This window comes from Coregonus lavaretus (assembly GCF_964263955.1).
Source record: "Coregonus lavaretus genome assembly, chromosome: 37".
Lineage (NCBI taxonomy): Eukaryota > Metazoa > Chordata > Actinopteri > Salmoniformes > Salmonidae > Coregonus > Coregonus lavaretus.
The window spans coordinates 18,732,753-18,755,176 of NC_140024.1; the positions used below are offsets into that span (position 1 = coordinate 18,732,753).

The following is a 22,424-nucleotide window of genomic DNA, read 5'->3' on the forward strand; positions in this document are numbered from 1 at the left end:
TGTATTTCTCCTGCCGCAGAATCCCACACGCTGACATGGAGGGCTTTCTTCGTAGCAGCTTTTTACTGAGGTTAGTTTCTTTTTCAGCTGTTGTCGTAAGGTCGGGGGTGAGGGGGTCATGGGCTAAACTCATCTGTCCCTTCACAGCTCCAGCTCCCGACACCTAGCCTTAGATCCCGTCCCTCCCTGGGTGGGTGGGGTCGGTGGGAGGGTTGTGTGTCTGGATATCCACCCCAGCTGTATGTTGTGAGTGTAAAATAGACACTTCCACCTTTCCCCTCTAGAGCGCTCTCCATGGCATGCAGACACTGATACCCACCACACTCCATAGTCAGACTGAAAGCAGTTGCCACTCTAACCTCATACACAGATGTTTAGAGAGACCCCTCTTCCCTCCCCCCACATCTTACCCCTGGGTACTGTGCGTCTCAGACTTGGGTTTCCGTGTTCGTACTGCATGCTTTTGTCTGTCCCCCTCTTCTAGACTCATGGCCAGGACAGGTGGGGTGGGGGTCGGGGTGGGGCTCGGTTTGTGATGTACTGTTTCCAGTTGTGTGTGTGTGTTTGTACTCTATCGCAAAGTCAAAAAAAATGTAACCTTGACGCTATTTTTCTTTTATACCCATCCTGTGATTGTATTTAAGAATTTGTGCTGTTATAACACGGTGGAAGTCAATAAGTGAGTATATTCGCCATTGGCTCCTCTTTCCTCTCCTTGTGTGCAACCTTCTCCAGGCTTGAATGTTGCAGCCTAATTAATGGTGTCTCATTAAAACACGCAGCAGCATCTGCCTTTCAAAGCTGCTGTCAGCCAAACTTTAGTAAAGCTAATGAATCCTCTTTGATTTTTTTTCAAAAGGTCATTTATTTGATGAAATTAACAGCATTTTTCTTCATCTCAGAACTGTTGGAACCCAGTAAAATAAAGGACATGATAATGCCATGGATCTAACACGGCTTTAGATCCTATGTTAAAATACCCCATTAGTATCTAGTTTGAAAGGTTACTATTGAGTGTCCTTATTCTCGAAACAGACAGCAGTAAAAAGACGTCGGATGAGAAAAAGATATGTCTCAGTCAATTGACCAGCACACCAGAATGAAGTGAGATGGTATAGATGAGCCATTTAATTCCAAATATAGCACAAAAGCTCTCTGGGTTACCCTATCTAGAATACAAATACACCAAGCAAACATATATCTTCAAAAATCATATTTATTAGAAAAGTCCTTAAATAGACTCTTCTACTTCATTTGCATTTAGCCTCAGTTTCCAAGGCGTAGTGAGTGTTACAACTCCAGTGTTGGCCCGAGGCTGGGGATCATACTCAGGCATGTGTTGGATTATTGAGGGCATGTTGCCTCTATTCATTTCCACTGGGCCACTAATGCTACAGAGTGGAGGATTGTGTTTGACTCCAGCCACCTGTTGAAGCAGCACCAGTTGGGGAGATATCTAGCTGAACAGAGGGTGGGGGAGGGCTGAAGAAAGCAACACCTCTTAAATCCAACAGAGATTCTTACAGCCCAATAACTTGAAGACCCACATCGACCCACATAGACAGAACATGATCTTTGACTGCTAGAAGTGACTCTTTTGTAACAATTTCATTTTGTTCTTTATTGATAGCATTACTCTGAGAGAACACTGCGATTCATCTAAGTAAATGCATCATTACGGTTCCTAATCCACATCCTTCTGTCAATGTCTGTTTTAATTAAATGAGAAGCACCAGTGGAATGATATCACGCACACATGCTTGGGTGATTGGAGGATAGAGGCCTCAACAATCAGGCCAAGATTAAAGGCAGGCTTTGCCTCAGGGTTTGGCCTTTTGCTTGGCCACGGCTTGTTGTGTCCTGGGGAGTGAGGGTCGGAGGGAGAGAGAGAATGAGAGGGAGAAACAGGAGGAGAGGGGTATGGGAGACGGACCATGTTTCTTCAGTGTAGCAAGCGCCACAACATTTTTCTTAAGCAACTGAATTGGGTTAAAGGGGGCTCTGTCAATGTAATTATGTGAAAGTATGACAGCAACTCTGCCTTGTGCCTCATTGATACATCTATTTCTGTCTAGTACTCTGAATGGACATGTTATCTATTAAACTCAGTCATATCCCCAGCTGTGTGGCCCAGAGTTTCCACTTCTGCTCTGATAGAGGGGAAGATATTTAAGGTGACTTTTCACATTTCATATCTGCATCACTCACTAACATACCGCTGGACAGACTAGTCATTATTTTACACTAATGAGTCAGCACGTCTTGTTTTGACTCATAGTTGCAATAGCTGTGAAAGTACCAATCCCCCATTTTCAGTTTAGAAAATGATGCTGGTTATTAATGTACGCTGACGCAGGCAGAGGAATAGTCATTGTGAAAAATACATCAGGGAGAACTTTCAACAGGTTAACTTTATATTAATAATGGAGCCTGGAGCCTTTGTACTGTCTTTGAAAATAATGACAGTCTGTTTAAATCTCACATGCAGAGCAGTTCATCTGCAACAAAGTGAAAGAATTCACTAAATTATACAGTGAGTGCACAATGTATTTTAGTGGAATAGGATCTGTTCTTACTCACATTAGAAGCCAACTTTGTTTTAGAGAAGCGCCGTTTCAATTTAGCTGCATATTTATGAAGAACGTGATGATATCTCAGCAGATTATGTGTGTGTGTGTGCGTGCATGAATGCATTTGTGTGTGTGAGAGAGCGAGAGAGACATCTGCAACAGTCCCTGGCTAATCCAGTAGAGAGGACCTCCTCCTACATCTCTCCCATTATTTGATGTAATGAAAGGAGAAAGTGTGTAACACGGAGATTGTTAATTAATTTAGTCTAACAAGATGAAGATAAATGCAACCCACTGAAGGTTGACTAGGCAAAGGGGCCCACTTAGCATTCCTTCTCCTCTCTTGCTCTCCCCTGCTCTCCCCTGCTCTCCCCTTCCTCACAATGGAGCACATTTAAAAGGTGCAGCTCCGCGTTTGACCAACCCCACTGAGCTTTCACCCATTAAATGTAGACGCAAAACATCTCACTTAACGTTTAATTCATCCCTTACAACTTAATCTACCATTATCACCTTCCCTGTGAGTGTTTGTTAACCTCAATATGATTGTGATTAAAGCTGGATATTTATATAGCTACAATTCTTAGCTTTGTTAATGTGCTGGAATCTAATCAAGATAACACATCTCAGCCCACTGAGTTGATGTTATTCTTCATGATTATTTATATTGTTTTAAGAAAACTTTTTGCCATGTTAGTTGGGAGGGTTTTCTCTGTCTTTTAAGGCTGACCATAGAGACCAATTTCCCTTTCCTCAGGGAGAGATGAGTTAAATGAGTAGAGCAGGGCCTGTTTAAGCATCTAGCTAGCTGCTACTCTCCAGCACTAACATGCCCTTTCAGAAGGGTCTGTGTGACTCCCAGCCTTTCACCATATGAATGGCCCTGCTCTAATGCGGCTTGGTGGCTATTTGAGCGGTGAGAGAGACAGACAAAAAAGAGGACATTTTTCTAAAAAGCCAGACAGTTGTCTTCATTCACACCACTTTCAACAAATCAGCAGTCTATCAAGGACATTCTTCTGTGGACAATTCTATACAGGGCCTGCATGGCAGCACAGACCAATCATTATGGAACCCATTCTCTGCTCCCTTAGTTCTCAAGTCCACAACAATGAGTTGTTGATTGTGTGGACAACACCACTCTCTGTTTTGGCGGCAGGGCAGCATTTTAAAGTCAGATCCTTAATAATGGCCTCATTATTGTTATTCTTAGACCAGGCCTCAGAATAAGGAATAGTTGCTCATCATTATTTAGCACATTTCGATTAGCTCGTCATGTTGTCTATGTACGAATAGAATCATATCTAATTAAGGCGAGGGAGCTGTGCTCGCTGAACGCTGGCCTCTGACTTAAAAGGTAGCACTTGATAGGTCATTAATATGAAGAAAGGTGGTAAAAAGAAGGATTAGAGCTGTTGCCGTAGTAACTCCAACTTCCATCTGTGAGGGAACAATGGACTTGTGTTCCTCCACCACCTTGGCTTGAAAAAATAGAAAGCGAGAGAGAGAGAGTGTTCTGAAAGGACAAGACCCTTCTTAACCACGAAGTGGAATCGAGGCCTAATAGGTTATTTGGTGTGAGTTGTTAGGCGAGACCGCTGGGGGATAGGGGAGTGGAAAGGTCACCATGTAATCCAAGGACAGCCGAGGTCATCATCCTTTTTACAATAGCAGTTTGTTTTGTGCTGCTTCAATGTGCTCAACACAGACACGGAACCTGTAGTTCACACGTCAGCCACACTAACGGGAGGGATAGAGAGAGAAGAGAGAGCGAGAGAAAGGGTCTGTATGAGGGATGTGAGACGGTTTAGGGAAAGAGAGAGAGAGGGGAAACATGCCACAAGGCCAAAACCTACTTGTTCCCTTACTGACTCTAAATAAACACAAACTAGATTTATGCCAGAGACTTGGAGGAAAAATTACTTCTCCAATTAGAAGGATATGTCAGAAGCTACTTGAAGTGCCTCCAGCCTTTTCCCATCCATGTTCCCTCTTCCCCGTGCAGCAGGAGAGGGAAACACACGACTTCTCTGTTTGTTTCTGGCACCTCTAGTCTACACACTGCTCTGATAACAACGTTCCCTCTTGGATTATCTCTACACAAACACACTGTAGGAGTTAGCGGATCTATTCCATGCCTAGTACTAACAGGTACACATGATATCTTAACACATGGTAGTCTTTCACATAATTATATACGACAAATGATAAAAGCAAACCAATGTGATAACTCCATTGCCAAAACCTAAGGAGTTACAGTAGTAATGAAAACACACGGTTGATATACTGTAAGTGTGTCGCCTTTTTATTTTAATCGTCGTATAAAGGTTCCTGTGTGGAGAAAGAGCACAAAGAGCTGATGTGATAGGAGCCACTAAAAACTCTGTCTGGACCAGAGTGGGTCCACCTAAACCACTGCAGAGTTATAACCGTCTATGATCTACGTTTTATTTCCCTTATTACAGCTGCAATACGTCTGCCCACATTAAGCTCATTTATGGCCCAGGCCAGTGATACAGCAGTACGGGTTAATGAATTTGGCATTACTAATGAACTGTTATTGAGGTTGGAATATGAATCCAGAGACTGGAGAATTAGCAGAGCAGGGAAGGAGAGAGGAGAACAGGAGGGACAGAGGACTGACTGGGGTAGATGGGTTCATTTCTCCCTTTAGTATTTTCTTACCACACAATGACAAACAGTCCACAGAGTCCTCTAAGGAAAGCTGTTTTCCAATGACCCAGTCAAGTCTCATCACAGACTCATTCCTGATCGCATGTATCTGAAAAGAGATTGTTGATAAGATTATCTTTAATTGGACAGAATGTGTGTCCTCAGTCAGTGGAACACAAGGATGGCCTCTTTACAAAACTTCAAACACAGGTGTCTCTCAATGAATGACAAAGGCTGCGCTTTTCTCAGTCTTAGAATTATGGATATTTTTCTCCAACAAAACATGCATTTAACTGTTTAATTTCTCCATATCTGCTTTAATGTGAAGCTTAGTGCCTGGTAAACAGATGATATGAATCGCTGACGTGATTCTAGAAGTCCTTTACATCCCATACAATGTAGAAAAGGCCGACTGTGACAACTTGGAATATTGTGCCGCGTTCGTGCTGACGTACATTCTCCAGAAACAGTCTTGGCCCTGCTGAGGAGAGTCATAATTATTTTACTGTACTGTGCTATGGACACTGCTGCTAGTACACTGTCCCCTATACCCATAAGTAAGCAATACCACAACCCTGAACAGACAGTGTGGCAGTTTTACAGTCTCCATTAGTATGGCCTCTTTCCCCGTATCTCTCTCTGTTTCTCTCTCTCTCCCTCTCTTTATCTCTCCCTCTCTCTTTCTTCCTTTCCCTCTCTCTCCAGCCGCCAATACCTCCACACTCTACTTCTGACATACTCTCCCCGTGAGCCAAGCCTTTCAATTTAGATTTCAATTATCATGTTAGTTTTGTGATTAGACTTTGTCCTCCAGGAATCAGACCTCTCTGCTCCTCTCTTTTCCCCTCTTCCCCTGCAATCAGATCCCATCTGATGAATGGCGCATATATTACGGAAGTTATTGAATATGCAGATCGCTGCTTACTCTTGGTGGGCTGTTCATAATGCATTAACTCTAACTATATGAAACAAGGGTCCCCGGTAAAGAGCCACTTCAGTAAGGCTAGCCTGCTGCACTTCACTGTGGAGGCAGTGGGCCCAGCACAACCAGGGCTCCCACTCCCACAGCATGGAGCTCTCTCTACTAGCCAGCCACGCCAACACACAGACACACACAGGCAGGGTGTTTATGAATCATTCAACATGAGGTATTTTCCCCCGGCCTGGCAGGCCCACGGTCTTACTGTATGTCACTACCATGGTCTCACGCCCTGCCCTGCCGTGATGCAATCCCCGAGTGGCTCTGAGTGGAGGAGAGGAGAGACAACCACTTCACAGGGCCTAACTGACTGCCACAGTGGAAAGGGGAAGTGGGACATTTTGACAGATTCAGAGAAAGCTTTTAGAGATGTCTCCTCTGCAGACCCTTTACTGTGTGGAGTTATTGACAGAGGTACAGATGGGCCCCTAAGCCACAGCACATGATCTCTCCCACTCTCCCAGAATGTAATCTTCTCCTGACGTTCTTAGATGTTCAATTCTGTAATGTGGTTCATTTCGTGATACGCATTACACAGGTAGTCAGAGACAGAAAGAGACAAACAGATCTAGAGAGACACTCTGTTCCGTGCCGAGTCTAGTTAAGTGATGGGCCAAGCATGAGTCTACCTTGTTCATTATTCAGGAGTTAGCTAACTTTCTCCTTGCTTTGACGTTCATTTGTTTTTCACATTAAGCATGAGGCAAAGCCGTTCTGATTTAGTGTTTGGCTCCTGTTGTATTTAATTCAGGAACACCATTCCTAAAAACCACAGCCCCCCTTTATTTTTAGCTTGTGAGCTGTACCTGCCATTTATAGCCGGCTGGCCCGTTCGTAGACTGACTGACTGGCTGGCTGACTGACTGATACTCTGCTGATGTCTTACAGGGGATTTGTACATTACACTGCAGGAGCCTTGGGAGGCCCTCCCACAGAACAAAGTTAAAGACACACACCGCGTGCACCATGCATGCACATACACACACGCACATACATAGACACACATACATACACGCACATACATACACGCACATACATAGACACACATACACACACGCACATACACACACGCACATACACACACGCACATACATACACGCACATACATACACGCACATACACACACGCACGCACAAACACACACGCACATACACACACGCACATACACACACGCACATACACACACGCAGCCACACATACACGCCTCATACGCAGCATTTCTACACATTCAGCTGTAGTTGTACACGTAGTTACAGTAGCATATATACAGTATATCTAACTGCACAGCGTGAAGGCAACATGTGCATTTATAATAGATGAAGGAAGTGGACAGATCTGTGCGTCCTCTCGTATTCATTGTGTCTGTACAAAGCAGCCCTCTAGTCTAGGACAGTCTATGTCTCCTGACACGCGTTGGCTCCTCACTCTCCTACAGTTCTATCGGCTTAAATGGTTGCCTGTTAAATATTTACCCTGACATGGTCTCTCCGCTCCACTCACTGTTGAGCTGACTGACACCCGTAGGACGTTATGCTTTCATATCGCTCAATACAATGTGTTGTTCATTGTTTTAAAATGGCTGCACAATCATGAGTATTGCGAGACCATTCAATACAGTACCCGGAGAGGTTATTTTCATGGCTTTGTTCAGCCTGTGAACAGACAAATGAATAGTTACTGAATGCTAACTGAATAGTTATTAATGCTTTTACATTATAGAAATATCTAAATGTCTCATTTTGTGATGACACATTTCCTCATCACAGGAAACTTTTTTTATTTTGTATAATCTGTGGAACGACCCACTGATTTCAAATTAGTATAATCTATCATTTTTATGTAAATAAATCTGCTGTTCTCTTCAAATATATGTTCATATTGTACCCATAATATTAATATTCTGTTTTTAAGAAGAGAGGACACAAACTAATCCATCCCCCCAGCTCCAGTATAAAGATAATTGATGAGCTCTAATAATGTATTCCAGTCCTCATTTGTCTGTTTGTGGCCTGCAGGCTTGCTCATTGCTACTGTCATAAACCTGTGAGAAACTCAGTGTACTATCACACTGTACACTATGACACACACACACACACACACACAAACACACACACACACACACACACACACACACACACACACACACACACACTAGCTTTTACTTTGGCATTGTGAAATCCAATCCTTATTGAACCAGTATGTCATGCAATTAATAATGCAGGATATTTACAGTGTAGAGATCAACTGAGATGCCAACAGTACTTTCTCTCTCTGAACATCAGTCACTTCAGCGTTCACTTAATACTGTAGATACCTACTGGAATGGATAAAGAGAAATGCCATTCTAATGTCTATTATTGCATTGACTCCAGTCATTGACCAACAGAGAGTCCATAATGAACTGAAATTGAACTTGTGCTCCTGTCCAGTGTCCTGTCTACAGGACAGACAAAGAGAGAGATGTGGAGTCATGGCTGTGTCTGTATCTGTTTCTCTGTCATGGCTGACTGTGGTATTTAAGACTCAGAGACGGCTTTCGCACACGGACCTGTGGCCACTGTAGCCGGCTCCATGTATATTATTAAGTTAATAGGATTGTACATGTTTACACCAACTGTTATCTCAACGGGAGGTCAGGGAGGTGACTTACACTGGTGTAATGGGCTTACTGACGGGCTCAAATAGCATTGTAGTGGCCCACTAACACACACACACACACACACACACATTCTCACAGTCACACCTATAGCTAGGCTGGAGTGACCTGTTAGAGGAGAAACAGCTGTAGGGCATGGGTTTGCAGCGTGGCATGGACTCTGCGTTTTCACCTCTCTCCTAACTGGTGTGTTGCGACAGACAGACGACCTTTGTCAAGTCCCAGCTATTGTTTGCAGATTGGTTGCACACTCCACAGGCTGTGAAAGACACATCTGCTACCTTGAGCCTAGTGAGCGAAGGACAGATAGAGGGCGGGGCGGAGGGCGGGGGGTAGGGGGCAGCGGAGTGCAGGGCGATGGGAGTTGGGGGAATGATGGTTGCTTATCCTCTTACAGCTCAGCTACAATCACTATCCACTATTTGTCTGGCCTTCACCAGATATTAGCCTTTTTCTGTTTGCTGCTTATTTAAGTCTATTTGAAAGACAGTATTTCCAAAGACCACGGCTCGGTCTTCTGTTTTTGTTTGTTGCATGATATACTTTTACTGTCTCTCTCTCTCTGTGTGTTTTAGGATGTTGACTTTTCAGTGGATTTTGTCCCCCAGCTTTCCTTTTACAGTAGCTAGTCTTTTAAACATTTGTTTGTAAGAGATGTAGTAAGACATGCAGACTACTACATTTCCCTATTAATTGCCATGGCACAGCAGGACACACCAGATCGCTATTTTAATGATGTTCAAAAAAGTGTTGTTAGGAACTGCAACTTTGTGTCATTACGTGGTCAGTCACAGTAGGAATCGTTGTTTGGTAATAAAGCAGTGTAAATGTGTGAAATGTTGAGTCAGTCTTTTAGACAACCCCCTTCAGACATTAAAATCCCAGCTATAAAACCATATTTGTTTAATATGTTTTTGATTGATTCAGTGATTGAGATCTAAAGGGTGGTCATAAACGTGCTGGGACAAAGGGCCTCTTTGTGCAGAGTGGAGCCGTCTGAAATGGAGGAGTAGTTTGAGATTACCAGATTATTTCCTACTGACCCAGTGAGTGAGCCCTCACAGTGTAGTACGTCTGAGGCTGAGCTGAGCGTAATGAATGTGTTAGCAGGGAACCACAACAGAGCCGGGGAGCCAGGCAGAGGCTGCCTGAGAGGCTGCCTGGGAACCAGAGGGACGTGGCCACCGGCCAGACACAGACACAAACCCCTGGCTCACACTTGTGGTTTTTTAAGAAAGCAATTTAGTTAATGATTTAATTCTGAAAGCCTGTCATGATGCATGCATGGTCTGCGTCTGCCAGGAAAGAAGAGAAACCTCTCCCACCAAGGTGTTAGTCAACATGACTGCCTCTGACTACCAGAAAGTACCAGAGGCCTGGGGCTGTGATGGAGATAGTGAGAGGGGAATAAAGGCCCCATTTCCCCATCAAAACCTACTCACTGCTGACCAGGGAGAAATAACTCTTATTTTCTGTTTTTCCTAGGTAATAGATTGCAGTGAGTTTATCATTTGCGGTGATATTTATATTTCGACAGATGCCTACCATGTCTTTTTATCTGGCCTCTTGACAAATAGATGAATGCAGTGTGAGTTTGAGCGTAGTATCAGTGGTCAGACACATGGTTAACAGCCCACTGGTGAGACATTTTCTGTATCAGTCAGCGGCTAATCCAGTACAGCGCCTGTTCTCTCAGACTGGATATACTGCACATTTTTCTCTTCAACCATGTCTGTCAGCTCCCTGATTTTATTAGGCTATGTTTCACATTCAGTTATAGTGGTTTTCTCCGTGCCGCTTTGTGAGTGAAGCATTGCTAAAACAGGGGCTGTACATGTCTCCTGTGAACCAAATTTTTGGGCAATTACTCAGATCAATGGCAGGTGGTTCTGGTTTGGCTCCTCAGATCTCGCTTCTCCTTGCAGCCTCTTTTTCTCTGTATGGGCTGTCAATCAGCAGGATAACTTTTAACCACCTCCAAACAGAGCTGGCTGCCAAGCATTTATTTAGCCACTCACTTTTATTCGTCCCTCCCGTCCGACCTGTCACAGCGTTACACACTGTTGACCATGCTTTCTATTCAACAAGGGCAAATTAATTGGTTTCAGTGGTTTAAATCGGCAATCAATGTCAGTTTCCCAACATAATAAGGCTTAATCATAAATCTGTGAGGTGTGGCCTGCCTGACCTCTATTCATCAGTCCCTTCTACATGGTCTCATCTGGGTGGAGCAAATGAACTACCCCTGTTTTGATTTTCCGATTGACGTGTCACATGAAACGTTGCCACTCTCAGAATATGGCCCTTTCCCTCCCTCCGTCGCTCCCTCCCTCTCTTTATCCCAGGCATCAGTTTCTCACCCTCCCTCAGTCCCTCAGAGAACATACAAGGCACTAAGATAGAGAGAAATGTCCAGTGTGACAAAGGTGGACACATTTGTGTGCCTTGTTTGCGCGCCCAATGAATTCTTTCAATTCATGAGTGAGTGAGAGAAAGACAGCGAAAGAAAGAATGAAAGAAAACAAATCCCCAAAGAATTAGGGGTGGGACTAACTGTAACTAATGAGCTGTTATCCGGCCAATCCCTAGAATAGAGCCGCTTAATCAAAGCAGCGTTGAAGGTAATTTCCTCATTTCCACCCCCCCCTACAGAAATCCATTTATGAGATGAGAATGAAAGAGAACAAAACTGCTATTCTTTTCATTAGATGCTGTACATTTTCCAATTTGGTTGACCAGCGCTGGCGAAGCATCCTATTTTTGGAAAATAAAATAATTAGGATAGTCGCGGAGAAAGCGGGCCACTGTGTGCCGACATTCCAGATGTCCAAACGGCAGTTGGACCAACCAAACTTTTCTGGGCAATGGCTGCCAATGATGACCTCATAAGGAGCAGGCCAAAGACTGAGGCCCACAGTTCTCCTGCCATGCAGAAGAATATCCCCCCCCTTTCATAATCCATTCTGTGTCTCCAGTGTCCCTCTCCTCTCTTTTCCTGTCCCCCTGCAAAATTATTCCTTCATAATTAGCCATTGTTCCTGCTCTTTTGGCGCGGCTCTCTTCGTTTTTTCAGGGCCCCCTTTTCTCTCCTCCCCCCTTCTCTTCTCTCCTCCCCCCTTCTCTTCTCTCCTCCCCCCTTCTCTTCTCTCCTCCCCCCTCTGTCCCCTATATACTCATTGTGTATCTCTAGGAAACTTGTGATGCCTGGTAGCCCCCCCAGCCCACTTGTTTGGCACCCCCAGCCCTCTCCACAGCTCTCTGCACTGTGGACTGTGGGAGATGTTACACTTGGTTTGTTCAATCTGAACTCTTTGCTCTAAACTCTCAAGTGCATAGAAGTTATCTTTATAAATGACAGAAAGGACCTGGCCTGAATGGCGCTTTGTTGACTGTTTTCCTAATAGGGCCCCCCACTATATTTCATCTGTCAGTCGCTTTTCTTTACCCCAACAATGCTTGATTGTTTCCATGAAAACTTCAGGTTCCACAGACAGGAGAATTCTGTATTATTATGTTCCTGCCAAATTCCGATCTCTGTTTTCCTTCCCCTGCACTCACAAAGGGCTCATAACTTACTGTCAACTGGGAGGGGAGCCACAAAGCTCCACTGTTGCTCAGCAAATAGCCTGTGTTGGTTGATGGCTTGACTAGCTGTAAGTTTGCTTAACTGCAGTGGCAGTGACAGAAGGCACTTTGGGAACTGCATCCCCCAGAAGGCCCAGACCTCTACACGTTGTTCAGAGAGAGAGAGAGAGAGAGAGAGAGAGCAGGGGAGTGTAAGAGAGAGACAGAGAAAGAGAGGGAAGGAAAAAACAAGTAGCTTTTCTTGCCTCTCAATCTCTTTGGCGTCAGGCAGCTGGCTGGACGAGAGAGTGGTAGTGCTGAAGTGTGCAGTAGTTCTGGTGCTGTTCTTTAGTGTGGGTGCTGCTCCTATGTGTGCTGCTCCTGGCTGTCCTCTAGTTCTGTCGTCTAGTTCTGTCCTTTACTTCTCCTCCTCGTGGATGCCTTCTGAGACAGAGTACTGTGGAACAGACGGGAAAAGGACTGCACTGGACGTCTTGGCCTGTCAGCGAGTGTTCGTGAGTGTGTGTGTGTGTGGTTGTGTATGTGAGAGTGTGTGTGAGAGAGTGTGTGTCTGTGAGAGAGAGAGAGAGAGAGAGAGAGAGAGAGAGAGAGAGAGAGAGAGAGAGAGAGAGAGAGAGAGAGAGAGAGAGAGAGAGAGAGAGAGAGAGAGAGAGAGAGAGAGAGAGAGAGAGAGAGAGAGAGAGAGAGAGAGAGAGTGTGTGTGTGTACCCCTCCAGCTCCTGGTGAACTGAGGAGGTGTTATGCCATCCAGCGCTGAAGTTGTCTCTCTTGGATCGGGAGGAGGAGGGCCAGCGGCGGAGGGGGCCGTTGGTGGAGACGAGCGGCTCAGTTTGTGAGTGTGTGCTCCTCGACCCTCACTGGGTAGACAGACAGACAGAGCCACTTCAGCGCACTCACACCTGCATCAGCCTCTGTTGTCAGGCTCTGCCTAGCGGCTAGCAAGGGGGGGGGGCAGGACACCAGCCAGGCTGTCTAACTAATCCAGCTGCACAAGTGTTTAAAGTGAGACGCAAGACGGCTCCTCCAACAGGATATTATTGCAAATAATTTACTGTGCAAAGTAATTATCGATGCTCTGCTCAATATCTAAAGTGTGCACTTGAGGAGGCTTGCTTAATTTGCTCTGGGTGGCTATCTTTTTGAGTGTGGGTTTTAGACGTAGTAACTATGGCGGTTTCTAATAGCGAAAGCATCAGGAGAGAGAGTGAAGTGGGGATGAAGTGCTTGTGTAATTGAGTTGACTTTTTGAAGGGGGAAGGTCAACATTTATAGAGGAACAATTTAAACACATTCATTTGGACAACTCTCTCCAACTACCTTGTTAGGGTGTATGTATTTCCTCAGCCATTTGCCATATTTTTATATCATTATCCATAATTACTTCGTCCACTTGAATTTTTGTCCTTGGAATACATTTTTATATTATCGTCTGAAATAGAAATCATAGAAGTGAGATGTTCATTTTACTTTAAAAAATTTAACATCTCTATATTTTAAATTTTCCTGAAAAAAAGCTATAATGTCTGACGGAGCCATTCATTTGTACAATCCACAAAATCTAAATAGTGTAAAATAAATCTGATTATCATAAATAAACTATAAAATAGACTTCAAAAATAATATGAGTTCACATCTAATCATCCTCATAGATGAGTTTATGTTCAAATATTGCAACCATTTTAGTTCCTCTCCATCGATTTCTTGTTTACTGGGTCTCATAGGTAGTGTTAGCTGCTGTGGAATGTGTGTGTGTGTGTGTGTGTGTGTGTGTGTGTGTGCACGCTTTATATAGAGAGTGAAGGCGAGAGGTAGAAGCTGAATCATTATTATATGTTTATGTATGGGGGGCCAGGCTCATCTGAGACACAGTCACAATGGAAGGTGATCATTAATTGCGCTAAACTGCAGTGAGTGTGTCAGTAATTTTCCAGCTGGGAGCTGTCAGGTAGCAATATCTTATTATGCCAGGTGAAGACCCTGTGGATCCCTGCTATGTCACCTGGGACAACAGGGGGGAAATAGGAGGTTACAAAGACCTCTAGAGGAAGACAGAAAAGTATCTCTTTACACATTGTTGTGAAATGGTGGTCCTCTGTAGCTCAGCTGGTAGAGCACGGCGCTTGTAACGCCAAGGTAGTGGGTTCGATCCCCGGGACCACTCATACACAAAAAAAATGTATGCACGCATGACTGTAAGTCGCTTTGGATAAAAGCGTCTGCTAAATGGCATATTATTATATTATTAAATCAAAATACTTTACAGTTCCATCTTTGTATCACTTTTGAAGTTGTCTGTCTTTGGAAAATCAATATTTCTGATGTATTTGTTATATTTTCCCATTGTACGTTGTACATAATAACTTCCATAGATAGACAATATTGAATGTCTATTGAAAGGAAATTCAATAGATATTTTCAAATGTAAAGAAATATGGCCTTGAATCCTTAAATGAGTTAGATTTCTTTTATTTTTATGTATTGTAGATTGCTTAAACTAAGTTGAATGCTAGAACTTATATGAACTCTTTCTCTCTCCCACTATGTGTGTGAGCTTGTGATCTGGAGTACAGCCTGTATCTTCTTTGTGTAGACAGTGTAGCAGCTCTGATAATGTTCTCACAGTGCCTTCACCAGCATGGTGTGTAATGCATTTACTCCCTTAGAATGACATTTCATAAGGTGCACTAAATGGTTCTTGTGCTGGCCTGCGATAACTGCTCATATTTACATTTTTATTTTCCATTGTTAGTATGGTGTAATATTTGTGTAATATATATTTAACCTAATATCTATGTTCCAGTCGATGTTGTCTAAAGACATCATGCTGTAATTGTCTTTTGAGATGTTCACACAATTTTCATTTTCCTTTGTTTTAAAATAACTTTAGATTTTTCTTTAGAAAAAGTCAAAAGATTCCATTAAGCAATATTTCCCCAAATCATTATCATTTATACCTTTTATTTTCTGCATTTTGGTTTGTGTGTGTGTGTGTGTGTGTATGCATGTAGGTATGTGTGTATGTGTGTGTGTGTATGCCTGCACATCGTTACCCATGGAAACTTGAAGCTCTGTCATAAAGCAGCTTTTGCCATATCCAGCTTTCCCATCGTTATGTCCTAAAACAATGGCCCTCTTGTTTTAACAACTTATTTGATTAATTCTCTAAAACATTTTGGGTGGTGGTGTCTGAGGTAAAGGGGGCTAATATTTTCCTCCTGAAGTGACCTGTGATTAAGGCTGGGAGAAGAGGGAAGGGGCGTGGGGGGTGTGAGGCGCGAGGCAGGCGAGGGGGGGGGGGGGGGGCTGGTGTGGAGTTACTTATCACCATTGTCTATAAAAGGTCAGCAGTGTGAAAGAGCAGAGACAGCGGGCTGAAAGTCAGAGCTTGTTACGACAGAGCAGGAAATGGGATAGCCACAGACACACGGCCCCAGTCATAAGACCTAGGGTCCTCTAATGCTAACCAATTAAACAGAGGTTGTTGCGTGATGAAACATTATCAGTGGCAACAATTCATGACTCAAAGCATTCCAGGCCATATGAGCCTTCACTGTGGGCAGGATTGTCAGCTATATATAGGCCCTTTTCTCCTTCTTTCCTCTGCAAAGTCACTGGGGCGTTGGCTGGGAGAAGACAGGCAACATTTCATGCACTTATTGATTAGCTTGGTTTGTTAGCTGTCCATTGTTATTGTGTAATCAAGCATGAGGGGAGACGGCTTGTCAAGAATTCACGCCAGAGAGGCCTCTTCAGTTTGCCATATTCTCAATGCTCAATATACACAAAGGCACATATTGGGCTTATTTACTAGAGAAACACATTCAATTATTGATAAAGAGTAAAGGAATTGCAGCAGCGCAGAAGCAATGTACAAACGGGTTGTTTTGTTGAGCTTTTTTTATGAGCGTCTTACCAGAGCCTTGGATACGCTGTTATTCAATGTTTCACATTCACCACTGTCGACCTGGACCCCAGTTGCTCTCCTACTCTATAAAACACCTTATGTTTTATTGTTTAATTCAAACAATTCTGCAATCAAACGTTCACGTTGTGTACCATTATATCCCAGCATATGCTTTGGGGACTATATAATGTACATATTTAACATTTACATTTAAGTCATTTAGCAGACGCTCTTATCCAGAGCGACTTACAAATTGGTGCATTCACCCTATAGCCAGTGGGTTAACCACTTTACAATAATTTTATATTTTTTAAATTTTATTTTTATTTATTTTTTGTAGTATTTTTTTGGGGGGGGGGGGGGGGGGGGGGGGGGGGGTAGAAGGATGACTTCATCCTATCCCAGGTATTCCTTAAAGAGGTGGGGTTTCAAATGTCTCCGGAAGGTGGTGAGTGACTCCGCTGTCCTGGCGTCGTGAGGGAGCTTGTTCCACCATTGGGGTGCCAGAGCAGCGAACAGTTTTGACTGGGCTGAGCGGGAACTATGCTTCCGCAGAGGAAGGGGAGCCAGCAGGCCAGAGGTGGATGAACGCAATGCCCTCGTTTGGGTGTAGGGACTGATCAGAGCCTGAAGGTACGGAGGTGCCGTTCCCCTCACTGCTCCATAGGCAAGCACCATGGTCTTGTAACGGATGCGAGCTTCAACTGGAAGCCAGTGGAGTGTGCGGAGGAGGGGGGTGACGTGAGAGAACTTGGGAAGGTTGAACACCATATTGTTGCCTTCTGACATTTTCTGAGACTTATTGCAATATCCCTCCCTCCCTCTCCCTTCAATAATGAGAGCTGGTATTGTATAGGGCCTCTGAGAGGTTGGGGGGTGGGGCACCCTCGCTCTGTGCTCTCTTTAGCTGAGCGTAGCCCTCCCAGCTCTGCTAATAAATTATTAACTCCCACTGACAAATACTGTTACGGAGCCTGCCGCAGATCTGTTGCATTTTCTAACAAGATTGCTGTAGACACATGTTACAGGAGGATGGAGTCAGCCCTGTTCTCTCTCTCTCTCTCACGCCTCAGCAGCTTGACTGATGGCTGGAGACCGGGGTAAAAGTGCCTGAGAGACTGAATATTTTAGTTGTAAAATAATACCACTTGATTTACTGTGTCATACAAAAGAAGTGCTTTGTTTCACTCTCACACTCCATTGAAGACGGGAGCTTGTTGTGTTGGAGGCCCGGGCTTTTTGGATGCATGAATACAAAATGTGGCGGAATCTCCTAACTCCACCCCTCTCCCCTCCCCTTCTCAAACCCCTCTCCACCCCCATCTTCCTCCCAGCACACCATCACTCTCAACATGCATGTTCTGAACTTTGCTCTGAATTTAAATTTTCAATTAACACTCAATTTCGAGATCATTTTCTATTTGATATAATTACAGGAAACAATTTATTGTCTGATTAAAATTGAGGGCTGGGTCTCTCTAAAGAAAACAGTAGACAACACAGGCCGGTCTGAGAGAGTGTGAGGCTCCTTCCCTCCCAGCGCTACGGTACCTGACAGACTGGCCGTGTTGACACAGCTGCTGGGGCCTTGGGGGTTAACGTGGCCTGCCATTTTCCCATTTTCACCCTAACCGCCACCAAAAATACTGATCTATAACTACGTGCCTCTGTGTATGCGTGTGTGTGTGTTTAGGTGTGTGTGTGTGTGTGTGTGTGTGTGTGTGTGTGTGTGCGTGCATGTGTGTGTGTGTGTGTGTGTGTGCCTGCCTGTAAGAGTTGGATGTCCTAATACGTATATGTGTTTTCAACACTCTTTATTGTAATGCCTTGTGAAATACAGTAATGTGCTGGCTCTGAACTCACTTAAATTAACTGTATTTAACAATTCACATTGAGAGTGCCAGTCTGCTCGGCTGTTCAGCGGCATGTGTAAAAGGATGGCACGCCTTCAAATGAACTAGTCATTCTTTAGTGGAGCTGAGGCTGCTGAGCGCTATCGGGCCTGACAGCGGCATGCGATGTGCACAATCTTCACGTACGGGGAGTGTGGACGCACGCAGGCGCTTGATCAGATTTATTCTAACACCAAACTGCGTGTTAATCTCTCCCTGTGTCACATTTGTTTTGATCCCTCTGTGAACCCCATGCCATACATTTGGCAGAGCCTGGTGAGTTACGGTGGAGTTGGCTGCGGTGTGGGTTAACTGACTCCATAACCTCGCCTTCCTCTTCTCTGTCTGTCTGTCTGTCTGTCTGTCTGTCTGTCTGTCTGTCTGTCTGTCTGTCTGTCTGTCTGTCTGTCTGTCTGTCTGTCTGTCTGTCTGTCTGTCTGTCTGTCTGTCTGTCTGTCTGTCTGTCTGTCTGTCTGTGTGTCTGTCTCATGGTCCTCCCAGCAAGTAGCACAAGGACACGATCACACCACAGCCCTTGACCTAGAATACCCACCTCTCTGTCTCCTTCCTCCAGCCTGTAGCCTAGCTAATGGGACGGCAAAACCTCCGTCACAGTGACCCTGTGGAAGAGAGGAGAATGGGCCAGATTTCTCACACCCTGAGCTCCCCTCCCTGTCTCCCCCTGTCTCCCCTGTCTCCCCTATCTTCCCCTGCCCCTCCCTGCCTCTCTCTGGCATAGAAGATGCTACAGCAGAGATGAGACTTAGACTTGAGGCTCACATGCTGTTTTCATTGTTAAATACCCAGCAGCTTAGAAAGAGAGGCAGACCAGGGCAATAGGCAAAAGAGGATTACCAGTAAATATGGACTGGTTCCTTTTCCCCACTTCAGATCAGCAGGAATGCCATAATATTCTCTTATTATTACCAATCGCATAATTAGATTTGCTGGCACTGTATTCATTTTATTCATTGTAAAAACAACAGAAAACACTGTTTAAATTGGTATTAACATTTGTTTTCTTTGCACCTGATATGTCAAGTGCACTCTTCACTGTAATATTCATGAAAGCGTGTGACAGATTTGTAAATTCTGTCTTCCACTGCCAGGATCTGATTTCCAAGCAGCTTAAGTAGGATTTATTGGCCTGGAGAAATAGTGTAGCACTGAAAAGTTAATCGTTTGCTAATTTGAAGACTGGAAGTAAAAAAGGCAGCAGCTTGGGGTTGGTGTTGTGTTTGGTGGCAGGATCGTTCTGTTAATTAAGAAGAGGACAAGCACATTACTTTTACTCGTCATCGCCTTATAATTGTTTATCATAATCAAACAAAAGCGGTTTAAGGCATTATCTGAATTTGGAGTGATAGTGAGTAGTGTTGTCACGTTTACCTTTATCTAGGGTCATTATTGACTGGGGCTTGACTGGGACACTTTATCTGTGGCTGTGTTAGAGCTTTAATGAGAACGTGTTATGTGGTATAGTAACCCTCTTAACGGCCTAATCATTGGCTGGGTGGAGGGAGGTTTGGGCCTGGCCCAGACACAGGCACCGCTCCAGCCTCATCTCCAGCCTCATCTCCACCATTTACATTAAACAAAGGATTAGGAGAAGCCCCATGGCCTGCTCTCACACCACATGACCATTGATAGGATCTCTCCAACTTTGACTCAGGTCCAACATTGTTTTTCAGGTGTGGGTTGATGTGAGGATGGTGAAACATCCAGCAAACCTGTCGTAAATACATTTTGACGTCAGCTGTTTTGTCGTCCCAGTGTCATAAAACTTTCTGACGTTTGACTATGTGGCTTTGAAGTTTTCTGACCGGTCGTCCTGTTCCCTTTATCTCTTCCACAGCAGAATAATGTCTTCCAAGCAAGCCACCTCTCCGTTTGCCTCCGTCACCGATGGGGAGGAAGCCATGAGTCAGGACCACCTGTCCTGGGATAAGGAGGAGAGTGCCGAGGCCCATGGGACACCCCAGCTGCCCCTGCACAGCCTGCTCCACAGCAAGGGCTCCATGGACGGACTGCAGCCCCTCAGCAGTGTCCCTCCAGAGAGTGACTGGGACAGCATGGTGTCAGCCCAGCAGCGCATGGTGAGAGACACCACCCTGTAGACCAGTAGACCAGTTGACTAGTAGACATATTACATTTGCTAAAAAATAAAAAATAAATACAAAACAACTATTTTTGTTCCTAGAAAACATACATCCCATAGAAAGAAGAATCATATGTCTTAGCAGTTTTTTCCCCGGATCTATCTGATATAGGACCTAAAGCTAGCTACCTTACTGCTGCAATATCCTCAGTGTCAATATCCATTTACTGTAGGTGACAGGCAAGCCATCAGAAGGTTTCAGGGGGTACCGTATTATTGTCTCTGTACAACGTTGTCAGGGGTGAGGTAGATTCCAGACAATGTTCTGTATTTTCCGTTGGTGACCTTCACCATTAATGACTTTCACTACTGTCTAGCCTCTGAATGTGAGTAAGCCTGACACACACACACACACACACACAAAACTGTCTTGTCACTGTGCCCTAGCAGAGAGGAATTTCTCCCACAAGGACACGGTCACAACAGAGCCCTCGGAACAATTTCAGTGAAGACTTAAGACCATGCGTTCTGCCAAGCGTTCTGCCAAGCACAACTATAAATATGAAGACAATACGACAGTGGAACAAAGTCTCTGAGAGGGTATCTGTTCTAGAGGGCCTGCCTGGGCCCCTCAGCCCCCCTATCCGCCTGACTCCCTCACTGGAGGCTCTCTCTGGACCAGGATGCACTGGGGCCAAGATACAGGCTCAACAGCCACCCATTGTTCTGTGCTTGTAAAAGGGAACTCTTCACATGCCCAGCCCCTCCCTCCTCCTCCCAGCCATGGGTACTGTCTCTAATACTGTGAAGCCGTAGGGATCCTGGGACCCTCAGATAGGCAGCACCAAACCAACTATAATCAACTATAGGTTATTATTAGTCTGAACAGGCCCAGTGATTTTCAACAGTAAAACGTATAGTTCAGTACACAGCATCCCAATAAAAATGCAATACCACAGTATGACAAATTAAGACAGAACGGAATGTTGCTACGCTTCTTCTTCGGCGGCTGCATTCTTTTTGTCATCAAAGAAACATCTCCCACAATATGTGTTGTTGTGTACATCTGCAGCAGGCCCCAGACAATCTGTGGAGCTGCTTTGATGTGTGCGGAGGAGAGAAGAGCAGAGGCACTTGTGGGCTGTAGCCGGGGAGGCAGGTGGTTGTTTGTGACAGACGGGCCTGCAGTAAAGAGACCCAGAGGGGCTCTGAAGTAGCCTTCCAGTGGGCCACCCCTCCACACTGCAGTGGCTGCTGGGAGAGAGTCACTGCCCCCCGCTCCTCCTGCCCACTCATGTCCCACCCCCAGACCCGTCCCAGACCCTTTGTCCCAGCTTGTTTTCTAAGGATGCTGGGCAGTCTGGAGACACTGTTCTTGCCATCCAGTATGTAAATGACAGTCAGGAGATTGCTCAGGTGGTCCGCTCTTCTGACAGGCTCTAATTGGATCACAGGGCCGCTAGTGATGAAGGTAATTAGAACGGCATTTGAAAGAATGTTTTGTGCATTGTCTCCTGTTACTCACTGCAATCACTTGACAGCCTCTTGATAGAATGAAAGGAACCGTATGAAAAGTTCATTCAATTCATTTTGGATCTGAGGACCTTGTATTTAGTTTGCATAATGTTAAATCATTTTCAGTTTATCATTACTTCAATTATTATTATTTTATCCAGAGACGAAAAACGAATGTTTTTGGTGCCTTTTTAACTAGCGCAATACCAGCTAATATATAACATCTGTTGTCACAATAAATCCTTTATTATACCTTAAAAAACCTTTCCTATAAGACAGCTATGTAAGCCAGCTGTAAAATGATCTTGTTCTGGTTCATTGTTCTACATTAAACAGAAAATACAGCCAGACATGGTGGAGACCTTGTGAATTGAAGGGTTGTATCAAACCGGAACACTGCCAGTTAATGTAGTTTCTAGTCTGAGTAGAATCTATCAGATGAATGGTGGTGGCTGGCTGTGATTTCATACTGAGGAGCGACATGAGGTCAAGGAAGGAAGTCTAGAACATGGGGCCATGACAAGTCTGGAGGTTAGTTATAGAAAGACGAAC

The 22,424-nt window shown here is 44.5% G+C and overlaps 1 protein-coding gene across 1 annotated transcript in view; it reads left to right on the plus strand.

The window, feature by feature from the left end:
- Positions 1-22,424, plus strand: part of sox6 (SRY-box transcription factor 6) — a 111,151-nt gene that overhangs the window by 39,576 nt on the left and 49,151 nt on the right. The window contains 2 exon segments of the mRNA XM_084154091.1: positions 20-70; positions 20,115-20,355. Coding sequence (XP_084010217.1) covers positions 36-70; positions 20,115-20,355 — 276 coding nt within the window. The 5' untranslated portion in view covers positions 20-35.